The sequence below is a fragment of the Ahaetulla prasina genome, chromosome 6 (genome assembly GCF_028640845.1).
Source record: "Ahaetulla prasina isolate Xishuangbanna chromosome 6, ASM2864084v1, whole genome shotgun sequence".
In the NCBI taxonomy this organism is placed as follows: domain Eukaryota; kingdom Metazoa; phylum Chordata; class Lepidosauria; order Squamata; family Colubridae; genus Ahaetulla; species Ahaetulla prasina.
This window is the reverse complement of record NC_080544.1, coordinates 46,723,048-46,746,966: the sequence shown is the minus strand read 5'-3', so window position 1 is coordinate 46,746,966 and position 23,919 is coordinate 46,723,048. Positions and strand designations below refer to the sequence as shown.

Below are 23,919 nucleotides of genomic sequence, written 5' to 3'. Positions count from 1 at the left end.
AGCAATCCTGGGAATAAATCAACACATTTTCTGTCTTTTGTAACTCATGGAACAATAACCTTCTACATTTTTCTAAGAACTATGAGAAAATAAGTCTGCTTCATAACTTTCATTGTTGCTTCAAACCTATCCATCGCAAAGGCAGTATCAATATACTGTTTATTAAAAATAAAATTTATTTACAATAAATTCTTAAGTACTTTGGTATATAAACTTGGCTCATTAAAGGGCATATAAAATTTTTCTGGTTACATCAATATATATGAACATATATGTTTTATTTTTTGGTAATAACTATAGTAACAATCATACAGCCTATATTGTCTTTTCAATGGACAACTGTAATTTGCTTCTTTATAAAAGGGAAGCAAATAAAACAATGCTAGAAAATCATAACCAATCTTTTACAAGCATATAGAACTGTTTATTCTGTAGATCTTATTCCTGCATTATGCTCATGTCTGCTTCACAATCACATAAGCTTTAAAAGGTTAAGTACCACTATATGATAATTCTTTCATTTTAAAAGTCTGAGGAACATTGCATAGGCTGTTCAGTACCAACTGGGACTGCAAAATTATTTTATTTATTTGGCTTCTATTCATATATGACTTGCAATTTGCAAAGTAAAAAGAAAAATACAATTGGCTACATTTGTGCTAAAAAGCACCTCATATGTGGGGTGCCGCAGGGGTTGGGTCTCGCCTCTCCTGTTCAACATCTATATGAAGCCGCTGGGCGAGATTATCTGTGGTTTTGGGGTGGAATATCATCTGTACGCTGATGACACTCAGCTGTACATTTCCACCCCTAACCACCCCAATGAAGCCGTTGACATGATGTCCCGGTGTCTGGAAGCCGTGCGGGTCTGGATGGGGAAGAACAAGCTTCAGCTCAACCCATCCAAGACAGAGTGGCTGTGGATGCCAGCATCTCGGTACAGCCAGCTTACACCATCGCTGACTGTTGGGGGCAAATCATTGGTCCCCCAGGGGAGGGTTCATAACTTAGGCGTTCTCCTGGACGATCGGCTGTCCTTAGAAGAACATATGACAGCCGTCGCCAGGGGAGCTTTTTATCAGGTCCGCCTGATTCGCCAGTTGCATCCCTTTCTTGACCGGGATTCCCTTCGTACGGTCACTCATGCCTCTGTCACTTCCTGCCTGGACTACTGCAATGCTCTCTACATGGGGCTCCCCTTGAAGAGCACCAGGAAGTTCCAACTGGTCCAGAATGTGGCTGCGCGGGTAATAGAAGGGGCACCGCGATGCTCCCATATAACACCGCTCCTGCGCAGCCTGCACTGGTTGCCGGCGGTCTTCCGGGTACAATTCAAGGTGCTGGTCATCACCTTTAAATTGCTCCATGGCACAGGACCGGGTTACTTACGGGACCGTCTACTGTCACCTATAGCCTCCCATCGGCCTGTGCGCTCCCATAGGGAGGGCCTCCTCAGGGTGCCGTCAGTCAAACAATACCGACTGGTGGCCCCCAAGGGGAGGGCCTTCTCTGTGGGGGCTCCAGCCCTATGGAATGAGTTGCCTCCAGGGTTGCGTCAATTCCCCGATCTCCGGTCCTTTAAACGCGAGCTCAAGACTTTCTTATTTCACCATGAGGGGCTAGCTTGATGGAATTTTAAGGGGTTTTTAGGATTATTTTACTTTAGTTTTAAATCTTAATTGGCCATTTTATAATCAGATTTTTAATATGTTTTTAATTTGTGTACGTGTTCGTTGTTTTTACTTGGTTGTGCACCGCCCTGAGTCCTTCCAGAGAAGGGCAGTATAAAAATCTAATAAATAAATAAATAAATAAATAAATAAATAAATAAAAAATAACTGGTGTTTAAATCCAAACTAGTGAGGATGATGTTTGCTTTGTGTTACAGAGAGAATCCTTTTTATTTTTCCCCAGCACGTAACTGTTTACAAGGCATTTTAATAATAGAACAGGGAAGTGTATGTGAACTGCTTAAAAAAGAAGTCTACTATCTGAAGTTGTATGATACCTCTGAAGATTATAAGGCAGTAGAACTCTCTAAAATATATTTCGAGATGGTTGGTTTTAGGTTGGATAGAAGGAGCCAATTATTCAACATGAACGAGTTATCATATTAATTATCTTTAATTTTTAAAAAGTTTAATTAAAGAGAGAGAGAGAAAGAGAAAGAGAGAGAGAGAGAGAGACAGACAGACAGCCCGCCCTCGGCTTCACTCACTAGCTCTTATGTCCCACTAAAAACCAAATCAATCCCCAATCTGAAAAAAGTGAGAAGATCCCTGATATCCATTACAGCAACAGATTTTCATCACTAACCGCTATACTGATACACATCCATAAAATCAAGGTTTGGCCTGATAGATTATGGTGTGGTAGGTCTGAAGAAATGATCACCAATAAATGAATATTGCTAAAGAATTCTTTCAAGGGTAGCTAACAAGTATCACTATTAGAATAAATAATATTTTTATCTTACCAGATTCAGTAAAAGATACATTATTTCTGAAATAAAGTAAGCTGGGTGGTCATTTACATTTACAGCTATTGATAATAGGAAAATATGAACTCTGTCGTCTTACATTGTTCAATTCTGACAACAATTTTATCAAACTGGTAAACTGGTGGTCTATCAAACTCAATTGCATAACACAAATTGTTATAGCAAACGATAGCATGTGAAACAGAGCATACCACTGTCTGCCTAAGCCAATATTCATTGCATTGTAATTAAAGGCCTTTTTAAAAAACTGATGACTGTAAAAGAGGTATTCTGCAGGAAACAAGCTCTGGAATGGCGAACTGCTTCCTTCATGCTAGTAGCTGCACAAATCTTGATGACTCTTATTCACAGCAGGCATTATATTTTAATTTCCTTAAACCACAGGACCCAAGCTTGAATTCATATTGTATCTGGACTTATGTATTCACTATAGATAAAGAGGCAGACTTTTATATTTATTATTTTGAAGTAGAATTGGTACAAACATTCAAATTCTTTAAGCTAAGATCACTATTGTTATTTGGGTATTAGTTCCTTCATTTTAGCAATCTTTTCTAGACCACCTATTCAAAGCAGCATTTTGTCTGTCTCATAGTCAGATGGTTTTGTTTGAATTCAATTTATAAAGCAGTGTAATCTTCCTCTTACATGCAAGGCGTATTTTGGCATTGTTTTAATCTCAGAATCAATTCAGGCTTTACAGATCAGCCAAGTCAGAAAGCTCTTCATTACATGCTGTACTGTTCAAAGAAAACGGCATGATAAACAACTCTGACCAACTATAAATTGATTTACTTTCTTCTGGATAAAGTATTCAGAGACAAATAAGCACTTTCATATTTATAAAAAGAACCATTTACTTCTGTAACAAAATAATCTAGAAAGCAATAGGTTTTGCCCAGTGGTGGAATTCAACCAGTTCGCACCACTTCGGGAGAACCGGTTGTTAACTTTTTGAACAGTTTGATGAACTGGTTTTTGGAAGAAATCATTAGTGCAGAGAACTAGTTGTTAAATTATTTGAATCCCACCACTGGTTTTGCCTAATGCCAGGAAAAGCCTCACATTTTAAAGAAGCATAAAACTATCGTGTATGACACAAATAGGGTCTTTCAAAGAGAAGCCTATTTTTCTTTAGATCTACAATACCATATAATGTGAGACTGTACCCTAATGCATATATTCCTCAGGAACAGATAATGAAATAAGTGCAATATTGGAAGTGCATAAGTTCTTCCCAGTTCCTGACACTACCTCTTACAAATAGTTTATCTTTACACAAAATGTCACATTGCACAGGATACAAATATTTCACAGGGCATTCCTATGGAAGGGTTTGCTCACCGAGGCTATATGTACATGTATGGGTGTTTCCATTACTTCATTACTATCGTGTTATTTCAGCACTTGAAACTGGTGAATTTATGAAATGGACCACAGGATTTTTTCTTAAGTAATATAATAGCTTGTGAAAAATTCTAAAGGAATTTTAGAAGCCTTATACATTATAGACTGATAACAACACTCTGAAGGCATCTGCAAAAGTTCCAATGAACTGAAGTTAAGCACCTACCTATTTTTAAGTCTTGATTGAGGCGAGAATATTTTGAACGCTCAAGAGAAGGCAGACACTGCTCAAGGGGTATCCAAGTATAGGTCTCTGGACATAGTAAATCAGAAGGTCTATACTGTCCCTGCAAAGTAAAGAAAATAATAACATGCTATTTATCAAATTCAAATATCTCTTTGTCCAAAATGTCTCCTGCCTAATATAGATATGAAAACTTAATAAAACAATCCTGCCACAGCATATATAGACAAATGTAAATTTCTCTAAGTACATAGATCTCAAAGGGATGTCCAACTTTGGCCAATCTAAAAAATATATATAATACTTGGTTTATTCTTGGATATGAAAGTGCCAAGAATCCCCCAGGAAATTTGAAGACATTTACGAAGAATGCAATGTGCTTTTGAAAGAAGACAAAATTAGCATATCCATATGAACACTGGACGGTCTCTTTATCTTTTACTGCATCTCCCTTTTAAAAACAATTGGTATTTCAACGGTAACATTAATTACAATTATCTTAATTTGACTGGCAACTGCTGTAAGCAGAGATATTGCACATTAAAAACTATTTGTCTGACAGTTTATTGTTTTGAGAAGATAAAAGGGAATTAAACCCAATACTAAATAAAATAAACGTTGAGCCGTCACCTACAAATCACAGAATGTCTGCCAGCTTCACCAGACTGGCTGGAATTTTAGCATCTGCAACTCCAACACAATTGGTGGGTACCAAGTTGGGGAAAGAAAATCTGGAACATGAACTATCAAGTCTGCTCCTTTACTTCACCTGTCTTAACCAAATGGAAACTAGTTCTAGCTGAAAGACTTAAAAACAAACAAAAAATCAGGGTATGTATATAAAATGAAAATAGCAATCACCTATTATCAACAACATATACTTCAACCACATAGCCATTTACAAGACGAGTAAAGATAATGAAGTTAATAGGGCTGGGCAGAGGTTTGGATTCAAAGACAAAAGGGTGTTTCGGAGTGCACAAGGGTGCAGGCTTAGCACCTGTAAACAAATTCTTAATCCAAATAAGTCTTTTCTGAAGATGGTACTGCAACAGTGTGATCTTAGGAAAAGATGCAGCTTCTTTAAAAGGAGAGAGCTACATCTAGACTACTACAAAGCCACTCTGTCCCTTCAAAATTAAAGCTCTGAACCAGTATCTTCAGTGATAGATAAGCTGTTAGTGAAAGTAAATCTTAAAGCAGTTCTGAAAAATTAAATCTTTTCTGTGCCAACTCAGAAAGCTCAAACTGCCCAAGGAGCTGCTGATACAGTTCTACAGAGGAATTACTGAGTCTGTCATCTGCACTTCTATAACTGTCTGGTTTCGCTCTGTAACCCAACAAGACAGACACAGACTTCAGAGGATAATTAGAACTGCAGAAAAAACAATTGCTACCAACCTGCCTTCCATTGAGGACCTGTATACTGCCCGAGTAAAAAAGAGGGCTGTGAAAATATTTAGACCCCTCATATCCTGGACATAAACTGTTTCAACTCCTACCCTCAAAATGACGCTATAGAGCACTGCACACAGAACAACTAGACACAAGAACAGTTTCTTCCCGAATGCCATCACTCTGCTAAACAAATAATTCCCTCAACACTGTCAAACTATTACTAAATCTGCACTACTATTAATCTTCTCATCATTCCCATCACCCATCTCCTTCCACTTATGACTGTATGTCTGTAACTTTGTTGCTTGTATCCTTACGATTTATTTTGATATTGTTTCTTGATTGCTTATTTGTATTAAGTGTTATACCTTAGAATTCTTAATGAACAGATCTTTTATTTTATGTACACTGACAGCATATGCACCAAGACAAATTCCTTGTATGTCCAATCACATTTGGCCAATAAAAAATTCAATCTATTCTAGTCTGACAGATCACAGACATTGCCACTTTAATGGAAATGAGGTTAATAGCAACTTTTCTGACTTTAACACATTATATTGTATTCAAAGCTGTATTAGCCATTCCATGTAGCAGATGAAGCAAGGTGAAGCTTATGAAAATTTATGTCTTTTAATAAAATTTGTTAGCTGGAAAAGAAGCTTCTGCTCTTGATTTTTTTTCTACCATGGATTAGGATTGCTCTCTTTCTACAATGCCACCTCAATGTTAAACATTTGGAACATTTTTCTTTGTATAAAATAAAATCTGAAATAGCCCATATTTTACCAATCAAGTTAGTCATTAAATCCGGAGGAGAAAATCTCTGAGCTAAATAAATATCTTCAAGATAATCATTTATACAAAATCTATGAAAAAAAACTATTTTGAAGAAAATCAAACTACAATGCCAAATTTTAGGTGATATATATCCTTTCAGCAAAGAAGATTTCAACTTTAGGCACAGACAAATCTAACAGATACTGAGGCTAGGCAAATCAAGCAAGCAAACTTAAGCACAAAAAGAACTAAATATGGAATAAATATCAACTATTATTGTATAGTGAATCGAAGACAACTCCTATTGACAGGTAATCCTTGTTTTATGACTAGTCATTTAATGAGTGTTCAGAGTTACAATGGACTATTAAAAAAGCTTCCAACCCATCCTTGAAATTATGTCTGCCACCTCAACGCTCTCACATAATTGCATTTCAGGCATTTGGCAACCAACCTGCATTTATGATCAGTTGCAGAGTTCTGCAGTTATGTAACCATGATTTGAAATTGTTTTGTCATTTTCTGGCAGGAAATACCCATTGGATATATTTGTTTAATGACACAATTCACTTTGCGAAAGCAGTCACTTGCTTTATAATCATCGTAAAAAGAGTTGCAGAATTGAATCTGGCCATGTGATGACCAGCTACTGACTACAATGACTTGTGACAAAAATTCCAGGCTCCGTTATAATGATAAGTCAAGTACTATCTGTATTTTATAATAGTTTTAATTTAAGTTTGGCCCTGGAGAGCTGGCTATTTTTACAGCAGATACAAACAAATATTAAGCAATGACCTAACATATGGTTTGAATTCCATATCCACATATCTAGTGGGGAAGAAAAGAAACAAGAAAAAAAATTGAAGGAAACTATCACCTGCCAATCATCATATTTTTATATTAAGATTTTAATATTAAGAACATGTGGACTTAACATATGAAATATTTTAAGACCCATTAAACTGTTAAATTATTTTCTCAAAGAAAAATATCAGTAACGTGTTTATTACATTTTTATCTGATCAATGAAAATTTCACTTTCTACATTTTAGGATTTTTTTTCAGGTGGTTTCACATAAAGGCTAACATTTAAACAATGTTTATACTATTAAAAACACAAACTATTTTCATTATCCCCACAAAATCATAATGGGTATGAAATTTTTCATTCATGCTTCTAATTAACCACAGCTCCTTATGACATCTAGCTATGATGTAACAATGTAGCTTATGCAGCTGCCTTATTTCAACAAACCATAGTTAGTAAAAATTAGTTTGCTTGACATTCAGCAACAATGAACTGTAATTCATACAGGTATTAAACTCCTTCTCTGAACCAAGTTGGAGGAAGGTGCTGGGGTAGAAGCCTTGCTGACCTCAGCTCAGCTATTATTTTCTATCATGATAGAAAATAAAGTCATGTTATATTGCCACGGTTTCAATTTGTCAGGGAGTCCCAAACTTGGCAGCTTTAGGACTTGTGGACTTCAACTCTCAGAATTCTCCAGTCAGCATAGCTGGAGAATTCTGGGAGTTGAAGTCCACAAGTCTTAGGGCTGCCAAGTTTGAAGACCTCTGCAATTTGTGATGACAATCAAAAAACTCCTCTTTATGTGCCACTGGGTCCATATGTGTTTACTTAGAGAAAATCATAGTGGTGCACCAAATCACAATTCTGCTTTTGGCAGAAGGAACAGCTTATCATGTGGCCAAGCAGCAGAATGGAAACAGAACACCATGTCTCCACAATTATCTGGCATAATGTGTGCATCTTACTGTTTATGAGATATCCTCTGACAATAAAATTGTCTCTTTCTAAATGGCTCTTTTGAAGTATGCAAAACATTTGCATTAGTTTTTGTTTCATCCCACACATTCCACTATTAGGGGACAAAGAAGACAAAATATTCCTGATGACGTTGGAGAATTCTCACACAGATTTATTCTAGAGGCAAATTTCAGCTATAGTAATTATTTTGCCTCTCCTTTATTTCTCTTTTTTAGTCTTCAGCCAAAAAGACATTCAACCAACCTCTCTTGTCACTAGTTTCCTCTTGTAAAAGATACACTGAAAGAAAACCTTACATATGACATTCATTCAGGCATGGCTGGATATTTAATTGGAAACTTCTGGAGGCAAACTTGGCAGTTCTGCCTTAAGGAGTCTTTAATTGAAGTATTCTCACTTTGCCAGCCTTTGTATTCTGGTTCCTGCGCTAAAAGCATCTCTGGACTTCTGTTCCAAGGCAAGGCCAAAGATTTTAATGAAACTTAAGTCTGAAGATTTACTTTTAAAATATTTTGGAAAATCTAAGGGATTTGGTGAGCATTTGAGATGAGGGTATGTTAGTGGGGTTTGTTTTTACAGACTAAGCCAAATATGAAAAGTAAAAGCTCCAGAGAAAGATAATAGTTCCAAAAAAACAAAGGAGGTCAAGTACCAGTAGCACAGAACAAACAGAGAAGGTTAAACACACATTTAATTCTTTTATCAGGTACAGTGTACATCTGTGTTCTATTTTTCCACAATAAACCAATTGATCTTTTATTAAAAGTGAATTAAGGCCTTCATCTCAGTTTCCAGACAGCTGCTTTATAAAGGAATTTTAACATTACATAAACAAAATACCCTAAAATTATCAACAGCCAATGTATTAAGGCAAAGGCATGAGAAAATGTGAGCCAATCCAAAGGTTTATTAAATTCAGCCTTTTCCTTGAAAGAGGACACCAGCAGAATCCCATCAACCCAATACAACAGCAGACCCTCGCTCCCTGATTTAATTACATAAACAGAGATACGCATTATCCACCCCAAGAGAGGTCTTTGCAACTAAGTTCAGCTACTCTGTTTTCACAAACTCTGTTTAGATAGCATCACACAGGATAAAGCAATGTTGAAGTAGGAAGGGAAAAACACCCAACTATTTGGGGTGTATCTTGGCTGTTGCATGGTCAAGGTTCTAGAGTGCAGGGAGAGTTTGCATACATTGGATCTTCTTTGTGGATGCCCATACCTTATACAGTGATGCTAGGAAACAGTGCTAGGCAGTCTTAAGGACAAGGCCTAGTATGACTCTGCTGCCTCTTTTTATATCTAAGTTATTCTCACGTGTCAAGGGGCAAAAGAACCACAGTGTCTGGCTTCACATTCAACATTCCAGAACTTATATTTTTGGAAAGCCCAGCCACACTTAAACTTGGGCCTAGAATAATAACAACAAAAACCCCTGTCTAATATTTCTATTTTGATGGCTTAGGATGTTTTTATTGTTTCGAAACATCAGGAAAGAGACCAGATCCTTTTGCTGATCACTTTTTATTTATTTCATTCTAGTGAAATAATTCAGACTAGACTTCTATACAAATGCATATGCACAGATACATACGTGTGATTAAGACAGAGGTCAACAGCTACTTCAAAGAGGGAGCTTGGCAAAAAGACACTAAAAACCAACTTCTATACTGGCAGCGGTATTAGTTTGCTTACCAAATGATTCCTCTGAGCCCCATGTAGGAATCCTGAGATTATTGTGGCATTGCTACCATTTTGCCAATCGCTGTTAAAAGAGTGTATAAACATTTTCTTTATTTTGAATATGTAGTGTTTATAGGACCAACTAATTCAATTCTTCAAAACAACTGGATATGGCACAAGCTTTCATGCCTCTCTATTGTAAAATCTTATTGATCAACATTTGTTAAAAATTTATTTTATTATTTATTTATTTAATCAAATTTTTATACCGCCCTATCTCCTGAAGGACTCAGGGCGGTTTACAGCCTGATAAAAACACAAAAATAAATACAAGGTAAAAACAATATTTAAAAAATTTATTGAATTAGGCCAAATTTAAAATTATAATTAAAATAATATAAACCCCATTTAAAAGCTAAATTTAAAATTAAAATTAAAATCCTAGGCCAGTCCTGCGCAGATAAATAGATGTGTCTTAATCTCGCGGCGAAAGGTTCGAAGGTCAGGAAGTTGGCGGAGTCCTGGGGGAAGTTCATTCCAGAGGGTGGGAGCCCCCACAGAGAAGGCCCTTCCCCTGAGTGTCGCCAGTCGGCACTGCCTGGCAGACGGCACCCTAAGGAGTCCCTCTCTGTGAGAGCGTACGGGTCGATGGGAGGCAATTGGTGGCAGTAGATGGTCCCGTAAGTAACCCGGCCCTATGCCATGGAGCGCTTTAAAGATAGTAACCAAAACCTTGAAGCGCACCCAAAAGGCCACAGGTAGCCAGTGCAGCCTGCGCAGGAGTGGTGAATGATAGGTGAAATCTATAGGAAACCTTTTTTCCTTCTCCCCCAGGTATTTGTGTTCCTTTTCAGGCCCATCTTTAAGGATTAAACCATCTTTAATCTTTTGTTAACATTAATGTCTGAATTCATATAATCGACTAAAGAAGAAAAGGAGAAATTTGCAGGGGAAGAGAAGAAAGTCCTTTGTATAGTTCCAAATAGCCAATTTAGACTATATTTCTACTTCATCAACATACAAATCAGATTTCTGGTACATTCTGGTATTTTCCAAGCTCCTGTTTCAAAAACCTCAAATATTTTAAGTGGCAAGTTCTTTTTAAAGCATGAATAATTCAAGTTGTCAGATGGCTCCTAGTCTACACAAGTGAATGGAAGCTTGAAAGTGGCAGACAAAAATATTCAGCCTACTCTCTTCCAGGCTATTTCTGGTCTCTAACAGTTATAACAGATATAACAGAATAACGGAGTTGGAAGACCTTGGAGGTCTTCTAGTCCAACCCCCTTGCTCTCCTTGATTAAGTTTTCTTTCACACTTCTAGTCTACCATGCAATGAGTACAAGGGCTCAGAATGTGGTTGTGGCAAATTATCAAATCTGATTTGCTGGAAATGGAAATCTATGCAGTTATACAATGAACTATTATTAAAAATAATTCTACACATAAAATATAGTTTAATTTGAAATAAACTTATCACAATTAATATGACATTTGTTTAATATTACAATCTTGCCTTACTCAGATAACTAACTTTTAAAAATTCACTCTAACCAACATATCCACTTGCTAATCCAGAAATCAATCAAAAATATTTTGAAAACTTTGTGATAGCAGCATTGAGTTGATAAAGGATTATATTTACAGATGCTGAAAGAGATAGTTTGAAGATATATAATTCCAGATTTTTAAAAAAATAAAAATATACTAAATATAATATTGTAAATGGGTTATGTTAGTGGAGACCAATTGGGGACCAGAGAAATTATTGTGCATCCTTCGATTCATTTAATCCGCTTAAGGATGTAAATATTTAAAGGTACACTCTAATCCCAGCACTGGCTAACTATTATTCTGAGGAAGATGCTACTAATTTTGATTCTGTCAAACTGACCTCTTATTGATAGAAATGTGATAATGAAATTCTCATTTTCTCTTTTCAATAGCTGAGTAGATTTGGGGGAGGGGGGCTGTTTTGTTTTCATCCATTCATTTGTGTCTAATTCTCAAAGACTGCCTGTGCAACTCGTTGCAATTTTTTTGGCAAGCTTTCAAAAGTGGTTTTGGCATTGCCTGCTTCCTAGGGCTGAGAGAAAGATCACCCAGCTGGCTTTGTGCCCAAGGCAGGGCTAAAACTCACACCCTTAAGCACTGCATTAAACTGGTTCTCTTAGAGACACTAACAAATTTGTGCCCAAGAAAAAGAAACAGGGTGTTTCTTTTTACTTTTACTTTTTTTTACTTTTTCCCCCTTTTTTTTAGTTTTGTTACTGTTGTGACAAAAATAAATAAAGGATTGAAACATAGGGTTTTTTTATTGTCAATCAAATGGCACTGCAATGATGTGCACACCATTTGTTTAGCAATCTGTAAAAAAACCTATTTTTAACTGAACAGTACAAGAACTACCATTCTTATAATGGTAATTATATTTTCCCAAATATCCTCTAATTGTATGCCACTTAAAGCATCTTTTAATATATTTTACGTTATCTGATACTGATTTTCTAGTGTCAGAAACATATTTTCTATATTAGAAAATCAGCATAGAACAAAGGAGAGCCAAAAATTGGTTGCCGATTATTCTTCTTTGTATAAAAAATATTCATTATAGATGCATATTTAACTGCAGGAGTGAATTCTCAGGCGCATATGCATGAATTCAATACAACTCCCATAGAAGAGAATATATGTAGCTCAGGGTTGAACTGTAGAATCCTTGATGTTCTGTGAGCTTATTTGTTTGGTTGTAGACATTTCATTACCCAAGTAGGCAATCCATTTAATAGGTACCGTATATACTCGAGTATAAGCCGAGTTTTTCAGCACGTTTTTTGTGCTGAAAAGCGCCCCCTCGGCTTATACTCGAGTCTACGTCTTGATGTACTTCGGGAACCCCGCACAGGAGACGCCAAAGAGGCGGCGAGATCGTCAGCGGGATTTGCCCAAGGCTGAGCAGTTCGCGCGGACCTGAGCCAAGCGGTCGCAGTCAGCGAGCGGTGAAAGCGACATGCCGGCGCGCTCCGCTTTCACCGTTCGGCTGGACTGGGACCGTTCATCGCAGTAACTCCGCCAGGCTGTGCCGCGAAGAAACCATTTAAAAGCCCAACTTCTGAAGCACGGAGGAGAAGAGAAAGCCCTGGCGGGGCTTTTAAATGGTTTCTTGGCGGCACAGCCTGGCGGAGTTACTGCGGACCGAGCCAAGCGGTCGCAGTCAGCGAGCGGTGGCGACATGCCGGCGCGCTCGCTTTCACCGTTCGGCTGGACTGGGACCGGCTTGCTCGGGTCCGCAATAACTCCCGCCAGGCTGTGCCGCGAAGAAACCATTTAAAAGCCCAACTTCTGAAGCACGGAGGAGAAGAAGTTGGGCTTTTAAATGGTTTCTTGGCACAGCCTGGCGGGAGTTACTGCGGACCGAGCCAAGCGGTCGCAGTCAGCGAGCGGTGAAAGCGGAGTGGCGCTCGGCATGTCGCTTTCACCGTTCGGCTGGACTGCGACTGCTTACTCGGGTCCGCGGGCGGGCGGGGAGCCGACTTTGGCCCTTTAGCAAGGAGGAAGGTGGGAGGAAGCGGAGCTGCCGGCTGTGGCGCTCCGCTCGGGCCGCCGCCGCCGCCTGGAAGAGGAGGAGGTGACCTTCACGCGGAGAGGGTGGGGATGGGGGTTGAGGCGTGCAAGAGGAGCGGCGTGGAGGAAGAGGAGGAGGCGGCGGCCCGCGGGACAGCGCGGCTTCTAAGATCAGCCCACGCTCCGAAGAGGAAAGGAGCGAGTGGGTGGGTGGCTGGGGCAGACCCCACCACAAACACACACACAGCCGGTCGGACGGCGCGGTTCCTTTCTCTGCTCTCTCGCTCTCGTCAAGGCGCTGGAAGGGGCGGAGGCGAAACAGCAGCAGGAGCAGCGGCGCTCGCCGCTTCCTCCTCCTCCTCCTCCTTTCGTGGCGGGCTGCTTCCAAGTCTGGAAATCTGTTTTGGGAAGTGGTGGTGCAGCGGCAGTTCAGCCCTGTCGGCCGGGGGAAGGAGGCGGTGGATCGGATTCTCGCGCCACACCGAAGTCGGCTGGAAAGCTTGCTGCTTCTTCTTCTTTTTTGCTTCTCTCCCCCCCCCACCCCTCTTTTCGGCTCTCTTGCAACGTTGCTGCAGCTCCTCGGCTCCTTTTCCCGGCGGCCCAGAGGCTCGGGCCTCTGCTGCCCGTTGAATACTAAAATAAAATAAAAGCGGAGAAGAGCAGGCGCCGCTTTTGGTGTCCGCGCCCCTGCCGCCGCCCGGCAGGACGCGTTTAAAAAAAAGGGGCGGGGGAGTTGAAAAGAGGCTGCCTCTTTGGGTTACCTCAACATCCATTCCAGAGCCGCTAAAAGAGCGGCTGCTTGGCCCGCCCTGGTTGAGGCAGGCACAAAAAGGGTCCCTGGTGACCCAGAATTCATCCTAGCCCCATTGACTGGCCTTTGACTCGATAGGATTTAGCTGGCGGGATTGTTAAACAGCGCTCGCACCTTTCTTCTGGGGAGAAGTCACTCTAATAAATATTGGGAGGTGTTTTCAAGGAAACATAGGGTCCACCTTCTGCCCACAAGAAATGTAGGGAAATGCCACCATTCCCAGCCTTCTGAGCACATCAGCTTATCCTGGCAGAGGATGAGGAAAGTCGCATTTCAAAGCCTTTGGAAATCACCAGCTTGGAAAAAGCTAAATTATGTAGGGCTATTCAGCTACAACTTCGTGTTTAAGTTTTGTCTTTTGAGCGAGATAATGATAGCTAGCTAGCTAGCTAATTAGATAGATAGATAGATAGATAGATAGATAGATAGATAGATAGATAGATAGATAGATAGATAGATAGATAGATTAGAAAGAAAACAGAACAAAAAAACAGAATAATAGAGTTGGAAGGGACCTTGGAGGTCTTCTAGTCTAACCCCTGCTTACATGAAACCTTATACCACTTCAAATGCTTATCCAATATCTTCTTAAAAACTTCCAGTGTTAGAGCATTCACAACTTCTGGAGGCAAGTTGTTCCACTGGTTAATTGTTCTAACTGTCAGGAAATTTCTCCTTAGTTCTAGGTTGCTTCTCTCCTTGATTAGTTTCCACCCATGCTTCTTGTCCTGCCCTCAGGTGCTTTGGAGAATAGTTTGATTCCCCTTCTTTGTGGCAGCCCTGAGATATTGGAATGTTCCTATCATGTCACCCCTAAACTAGACATACCCAGTTCACATGCCCGTGAGGCGTCTTGCTTGCATGTCACACAATTGCCCTGAAATTCAAACTTTGAAATAAATAATATTTAAGTGATCAAAATAAAAGGCCAATTTATTATTTCTATGGTTTATGTTATCTTATTAAGAAAACACCACACATTTGAAATGAAAGATGTTTGCTAAATTATATAACCTTTTATAAGGATGCGTCCAAACTGACCTAAACAGGAATTGTCTGCCAAAAAAAAACCAGAAACAGCATTTACATTCCTGAAGCTAATCAGAAGTACATGTTGACATATTTTTACGAAAGACAAATACTTATGTCTTCTTTACAGCTATCCTAAGATAGTGCAGATTCTATTCATAAATGTCAGAAAATTGAAGTTTTCATCCTATAATTCCAGGTCAACCAAACAAGCCATCTTAAGCAATCTTGACCCAACACTTTGTATTATATTACACAAAGTTGCCAAGAATTTGGTTCAGGCATTCACAGACCAGAAATAGTCATCATACAAACACTCTCAATTAACTTTATTTTTCATTTTAAGTGATATTACCCTCAGGACGTTCACATACAAAACATGAATAATAGCATGGCCACATATTTTTCATGTAAGCAAGAATCAGATTTCAAGATCTTTGCTCCTACAGATATACATACTGCATAGATATTTCCCAGGGGCATTAAGATGCTTTATATGTACTTCCACAATTAAACCAAAAGCAACTGCATAGATAAATTGGGCTAAAAGATAATGAATGATCCAGAATGACCCACTAGGCTTCCATGGCTGAAACTGACCATAAATCTAGATCTCTATAGTCCTAGTCCAAAACACTATATAGTACATTCTCCCTACCCCCCCCCACCGCCCCATACACACTTACAAATATGATTATAGAGGGCTTATATAGGATATACACAGAGTTCATTACAACAGCCCAGAGAATATCTCATCTTTCAGGACAGGTATAGTCAGCCTAATCCTTTGGAAGTTTTAGAATGCAAGTCTCATAATCTATGACTACTGGAATGCTTCTGAATTTTCTGGGAATTGTATATCACAGTATCTGCAGAAGAAAAGGTTGACAGTCTTCATTTTTTAAATTCGTATACTACTTTTCAAAATCAAGCTTTCAAAGAACAGCTTACCATAAAAATCAAATATGTTTTTTTTAATTAAGATCAGCAGCTAAATCTATGTAATATATGCATTAAAAATATTTAATTGTTTTTATGGCCTAAAAAATACACAAATATTTTCTTCATACTAAAATGACAATGTTAGTTCCAAGCATATCTCACTAGGGAGGGCATTCTAGAATCTGGAGGCTAACAGTGAAAGAAGTCCATTCTTGGGATGCCATATCAAACCTATAATGGATAGCACATATAGAAAACCCTCTGAAGATATTCTTAGTGCATTAGTTGGTCTGATTGAGAAGCCATAAATATCAGAAGGCAGCAAGCACTAACAACTGGTGACAAGTAAACAATATGAAGGTGTCCATAAAGTCACCAGAAATCAACCTTGACTTATAGAAAATTACAATAGGAAAAGGAACATAGATAGGAACAAGACTACTGTTTTAGGATATCAGGAATTATATATTATATATAGAACCTGTATCTAAGAAATCTTACATGAGAAATCTTACATGAGTTTAATGGTGACATTTAACAAAGCAAACATTTAAAATTTGATTGCATCGCAACATCTTCAACTATGAAGTTATCTGAGGTTTAATTAATAATCCTTCCATATTGTAACAAGATATTTTATTAGCCATGATTACAACGCAATGGACTCTTGTAGATGCAATTGCTGTGTCTTATAGCCTATGCAGTAGAGAATAGCATTATTGTCCTCAAAGAGTCAACAATAACGTATGACCCTTGAATAGGCCCTTGAGGGCCTCTGGTGGCTCAGCAGACTAAATCTGTCTGTTATTAACACAGCTGCTTGCAATTACTGCAAGTTCAAGTCCCACCAGGCCCAAGGTTGACTCAGCCTTCCATCCTTTATAAGGTAGGTAAAATGAGGACCCAGATTGTTGGGGGCAATAAATAAGTTGACTTTGTATATAATATACAAATGGATGAAGACAATTGCTTAACACAGTGTAAGCCGCCCTGAGTCTTCGGAGAAGGGCGGGATATAAATTCAAATAAAATAAAAAAAATAGAATATAATCCTTTCAGTGTTGTAATTCTCTGACAGAAGTCAATATTATCATATTAGAGATTCTGACATATACAAGTAGTCATCAATTAACAACAATAATTGGGACTAGACTTTCTGTCACTAAGTGATACAGGTGTTAAGCACAATTCATGTGACCACACTGCTTAGCAACAGCAATCCCGGTTGCCATTGTTAACCAAATCCCATCAGTTGGTTAGATAGGGACACAATCCAATCCAAATCAATCCAAATCACTCAGTCCTCCCAGATCCAAGCTTTAATAAAGTAAGGGACTGACTCCTCTTGAACTCCACCCATCCACAGCAGTCTCAGCCAGCTGCTAGTACCCCAGCCTCTACTTCAATCCCAGCAGCACTGGCGCTACCACTCTCAAGGGTTGCCTCAAGGTTTGTATCATGGCAAGCCACCCCAGCAACACAGTCCTTTGGGAAGAGAGTTTGGCATGGTGATTTCTGTTTAGTTTTATAGTTTTAATTTTTGTATGTTGTTTTTGTAGGTTTTGTATGTTGTTTTAACTCTTGATTTGGAGCCACCCAATGTTGATTAGAAGATGAGAGGCTACATCAATGTTTTAAACAAACAAACAAACAAATTTAAGGAAAAAATATGCAGTGGTCTGGCTTTGGCAAGAAACATTGTTGTTATAGGTTTTTTTTTTAGATATACGGTGTTATTTCTATGGAATTATACCTGGCACCACTATTAACTCAGACTGTTAGACTTCAATGATCATAATAACAATAAGATGTGATCATCAGCGCAAGAGGAAATTTCGCTGCCACGTAGCAATGCTAAATCTCACATGTATTCTAACAGACAACTGCAGTCATTCCATGCAATTTACATTCTACTACATGCAACTTCCATCTTTTCTCAAAACAGAAGGAATATTTTGAGGAAGGCATATATTTGTCTCAAATAAGCAAAAAGGACCTTCAGGATCTGATTGAAGAGACAAAGTTTTCTCATTCAGGCTTTAGAAGCTTATCCGTGATTCACAGAAGTGTATAATTAGTGGTAGAGATTATGATAAGTAAATACAGGAAACAAAAGGATAATTTCAGGGATTATTTTCCTGGTTTATGTATTAAAATATGCCAATTGTATTTAAAATTATGTGGTGGAAGCATCACTTTTCATTTACTCCTCATATGTACAGAATTCAAGCCATGTCAATTTAAGGGTCAGGCAAAATTTCTACTGTGCTTACTTTGCAATTTGTCTATGGAGATTCTTAGTCATCCAGCTCATGGTTGTCTCAAGGTGCCATTGAAAAGGCAACAGGACTTTCTTGGTGTTTTTTCTTGAAAACCTTTTGCTTCCCATCAAAGAAGCTTCTTGGATAAGAAGCTTATTGTTTATAAGGGGAAAAAACAAGGGAGTCCAGTTGCCTTTTGAACAGCACCTTTGAGATTACAATTTGTTTACCTATTTATTCAATTTATATGACACTTCTCTCTGTGATCAGTTGGACTTATCATAGCCATTTTAACTAAAAATGCATGGAAGAATATTACAAAATACAGACTTTATTGCATTGCCAGAATAATTTCCTGTTTATAACAATGACTTCTGGCAGACCACAGGGCCACACTCACTTTCTCCACACCCAGATTATCAGTTAGTTGGACACTGGGATATTGTTTCTTTAATGTAATTTAAGATTTTATTTTTTATAATTGAAATTTTTAAGTCTGTAAGGTTTGGGTTGTACAATAGTTGTATATTTGAGTGTTCTCACTCACCCAATTGTGTGATTCAAGAACTATTTCAAAACAATTATTGTAGCTTTTCATTTAAAAAATGTTTGTGCAGTCCAGTAATAGGCATTGCTGCCACAGGACTCTGGCACTACTAGTACGTATCAGTGCATGAGCCAAACAGTTGATTTTCATCTTAAATCAGCTAAAATATAAAATGCAATTATGCTGACCAAATAATCCTTCAGGAAGATACAAAGTGAAAGCTGTATTGTGTTAGAGCTTGCAAAAGATTTGCAATCTTTTCAGTGTTACAATGGCAGGCTCACAATTGTAGGTTTGAGCAGGAGATCGTAGGTAAACAACATCCTGTATGGATTCTGTTCTGCTGTGGTTTTCCATTTCTGCTTAGGCAGCAAAGCTAATTTACCGAAAAAGGTTAACTAAATTCCACACTCATGGAACTATGAAGGAGCCAGGGCTCAAGAGATTAAAACTGCTAAAATGCCTTTGTACAACCTTTCAAGCTGCTGAATCTCTCAAAGCTCAAATCACCAAAATTGGTTCTCAAGCACTATCAGAAAGTACATTCTGCTTACAACAGCCTATCCAAAGTAATATAATAATTAATCATAGATGAATTGGCCTTTTATTTCTTCGTTAACATTTTGGAATCCATTCTTTCCATCTGATATTAAGTTATCTCATGACAATAACCTGGGTTTATCTGTTAAACTAATTACATTTTCTATTGTCCATCTGCAACTCTAAATTAAGCTCACTTAAAACGTTCTGTTGAAGTGATATCATCTTTTAAGAATGCTGAAATACATTTTCAGAAATTTTAATTCTACTATATTCATGTAAGCTATAATTTGTTCTAAAAATACAAACCTAACGTAAAAGTTTTTGAGAAGATAAACAGTTGGTTAAACGAAAGCAATACTGGGAATGAAACGGAAATGTATTTACATGAAAATGTACAAAATGCTAATAAATCTTGGAAAATTCCTTGACCATAAAAATCTAGTCTGGTCGGTGTTATGCTGTGCTGTCATTGTCCAGCGATCCAATTTAAAGACCTTAAAATGGCTTTTAATTTTCAAAATATGCTTTATAACTATTCTAAGTAAATAAACAAAAGTATAAGTTACTTGGTGCTGTTATCTGCCGACTTCTCTATTACAGGGCTATGGATTATTTCTATTAATACAAGATATTTATATTCCCCAAATTTGTTCTTCAAAAAGACAAGAAAGTAATTTATGTTTTATAAAATACTTTCAATCTATTGAATTATATTAACAAAGTAAAACTTAGAGGAGAAAAAGACACTAAAGAAAAATTTGTATTCCTGAATTAGATTGAGAACTAGCATGATATGTCATAAATATGTTTTTAAAAAAACTTGGAAAGAGTATTTATGAATATGTGAATTAAAGAACAGAGTAGACAATGTGGAGATAGATAGATAAATAGTTTGATCTACTAAAAACATCTTCCTGCAGAGTAGGGAATCCAACAGAAATCCCTTGGACTTAACTAATAAGCTCCATGTTTCAATTCCTCACCAACATTTTATTAGTTTTAATAATTTCAGTAGACTCATAGAAATCAAAACTAGGAAGACTGTATTCCAACTAACAATATTTGCCAAAAACAGGATCATCAGATCTTTACAACAATTACAGAAAAATATATTTGTAGATGGAAAGAATAGGGAGCCACTAAAATCCATTTTGTCAGGGCAATATTCTGTCTTGCTCAGCAGATGCTAACCCATTTTTAAACAGCACTGCATTTTAGCAACTGAAGAAAAGCTCAGTTAACACTAAAAGGATGTGGGTTTTTGTTAGCCAAACCAAAGAGCTCTCAAAGGACATTAACCCTAGGAGCTGTGAAAGAAAATAGAGTCTACACTAATAAAATAATGTAATTGCCATCCTTACTTTATTCAACATTCAAATGTTACTAATAAAAACATGTCCCTGTTAGATTAGACTGAAGAGCTATCAAATCCAGAATCCAAATAATTATTTTAAGTATGCTGAAGATTTCTTTTTCTTTTTCATTTGAATAGGAAAGCCTTAACCATTACTACGATCTGTTTTGAAAATTCCCTCATGTAAAAATAAAAAAGTTTGATAGGTAGCATGGGACAATTATTTGAGAAACAAAGTCTATTTTTTCCATTTACCCAGCACCAGCCAATTTATAGATAACTAAGCAGACAGTAGTTCTGTCTTTTTGACCAAGTAAAGCAGAAAAGATTGAGAATATACAAATCTGTCCTAATTGTATTGAAAAATCAAATATCAGCTGAATTCTAATAATTTAAATTGTATCTTACCTTGTATCGCATTTTAGGACATGAATAAATATAAAACCCCATGTAATAATAACATAGATCAGAGGCCTTTTCATGAAGTTGCCTGGTAAAAGCAATTTCCCTGTAAAATAAAATAATCCAAAATGTATCAAAATATAATACCAGATTGTGTTCAGAAATATAAATAAATCTACAATAAATTTACATATAATAAAATAAAATGACCTAAAATTTTATTTCTGCTATTAACTTATTACATTTAAGTAAGGGAAACTCAAATATTTTACTTTAAAAAACAAACACACAATTCTGAATGTTGTCCTGGCAAGATGCTAATATGAAACTCAAATGTGAAGTAATTAATAGGAAACTTTTGAAAGTTTAAAAAATAAAATATCAATAAAAGTTACTTTTATTCATAAAACTATGGATGTTTACCCTAGTCCTTGTATTCAATAAGATTTAAATAATTTAAATGCAAATTCAGATATTTTTTAAAATCGAACAAGATGATTTTAAAAACTTTTTAATTAGTTACAGAAATGTATCCAAATATCTGCATATGAGCAGAAAATACTATTGTCTGTATTAACTCAATTTTCATCCTTTTATTTGAGGAAAAATGTGCAGTATTTCCTTTTTTTCTTATTCAACCTGGAGGCCATTCTGCAGTTTTGCCAATTACATTAGTCACTTGCAGAGAGCTGCTTTTATACTGCTTAAAAGGGAAGAAAGATGCACAATTGCCAAATTCTGTCTTCTTTATACTAGAAAGCCATTTAGCTTTCTAACCTTCATCTAAATTGTTCCAACAAACATAAGGGTTAACAATCTAACATTCTCATATAGGCACTATAAAAAAATGGAGAATTGAAGTAATTATGAAAGTAAGTTGATATAAGTGGTATCTCCTAAGGAAAACAAGAATCAGCTGGCAAAATGATAAACATTTTATAGGGGTGTTATAAATCTTCCTGAATATAAGATTTGAGGGCTGAACTATATTCCCATGAAATACAGTTCTTTATCACAGATAGGCTCAGATTATCCAGCCTCACCCTCTGCTGGAGAGAAAAAAACCCCTTGATATAGTTAAAACAAAAGAGAAAATTCTAGAAAGAGATTGAGTAAGAAACAGAGGCTTTCAATATTAGATCTTCTGAGAAAAGCATGGAACCTCTAAGAATCTGAAGAAGTCTGAGAACCCGAAAGAAAAAGATGATTGTTCAGAAAAATCTAACATTGCAAATCCAGGAATTTTGCTAGGTTTTTAAATTTGTTTTCAGCATTATGCCAAGTCTCTTTGTATTTAAATTCTCTATATACATTAAGAAGTATATAATTTCAATTTCATCCATATTATAGGTAACATGATATAAGAAGATGTCATTTTTTCCTCAGAATCTTCTTGTAATGTTCTGAACTCTCTTCTTCTGATCTATAATATTCCAGCTCTTCATCTGTAGCAGATCAACTCTCTACCGTCTGCTCTTCTCTTGTCTCCACTGTAATTTCTGAGATGCTATATACTGTGATCTGCTAAACTCTGTAATTTATCTTCCTCTCCACTGAATATTTAAATTTTTATAATTAAAGTCCAAAGGGGTGGAGTAATTTGGGAGGTTTTTAAAAGAGATTTGATGCTACATAGTCAGAAGCAGATACATTGACATTATTTGATTTTGAATTTTTAATCTCAAGAGACAGCATTGTGTATGAGATCCTTACTTTTTTTTTACCCATTAAGATTATGGGTTGGACATCAGGTGAAGTCTCCTGAAATTTAAGTGGTAGCAGCAGGAGCTAAAAAACCACATGTCCAAAGGCAGGACCAATACATAACGTCCCAGAGGGCTTCATAGAAAGGAGAACAGGCCCTCTAGCCTTTCATCCTGAGGGTCTTAGCAATTCTGTACAGGGTTTCAAACAAAAGTTTAGAAAACTACATAACTAAAAAAGCAAGGGAATTTCCATACCTTCCATACCTATGTTTATTGGATAGAAAGAATAGAAAAAAGTGGATTTTTCATACTGATTCCAACTGACTACTTAAATTAGAAGACATCTAATCTGTTGTAGATTATTGTTCTTTGGTAATAAACTATTGTGCTTCATGTTTAAAATTAAGGGAAATTTACATACAGATTTGGCATAAATTCAGTCCAAGACCCAAACTAAAATTCACAGCAAGGAATGAGTAAATGTTTCACATATATTCTGAATGTTACACATCAAATTCACATAATAGCTTTTAACTATGCAATCTGAGTTATTGTTCTATTTACAACTTCTTATAGTATTCTTATAGAAATCAATAGCTATCAAATCAATTCTACTATTCATTAGAGATATGATTTTTATTGTCAGCAACACTTAGAAATGGGAATGAACCCAAACTATAAGGCATAATCATTCTAATTCTCCTTAGGTAAAGATAAAGGTTCCCCTTGCACATACGTGCTAGTGGTTGCCGACTCTAGGGGGCGGTGCTCATGTCCGTTTCAAAGCCGAAGAGCCAGTGCTGTCCAAAGATGTCTCCGTGGTCATGTGGCCGGCATGACTCAACTCCAAAGGCGCACGGAACGCTGTTACCTTCCCACCAAGGTGGTTCCTATTTTTTCTACTTGCATTTTTACGTGCTTTCGAAACTGCTAGGTTGGCAGAAGCTGGGACAAGTAACGGAAGCTCACCCCGTTACATGGCAGCACTAGGGATTCGAACCGTTGAGCTGC

At 37.2% G+C, this 23,919-nt stretch overlaps 1 protein-coding gene across 8 annotated transcripts in view; it reads right to left on the bottom strand.

Annotated features, from left to right (window-relative positions):
• The window catches only part of ATE1 (arginyltransferase 1), a 78,390-nt gene that overhangs the window by 17,015 nt on the left and 37,456 nt on the right, over nt 1-23,919 (bottom strand). For all 8 annotated transcript variants that reach the window (XM_058187271.1, XM_058187273.1, XM_058187272.1 and 5 more), the window contains 2 exons: nt 21,209-21,308; nt 4,074-4,194 (listed from right to left, as the gene is read on the bottom strand). In XM_058187271.1, the coding sequence (XP_058043254.1) occupies nt 4,074-4,194; nt 21,209-21,308 (221 nt within the window). The remainder of the gene's footprint in view (nt 1-4,073; nt 4,195-21,208; nt 21,309-23,919) is intronic.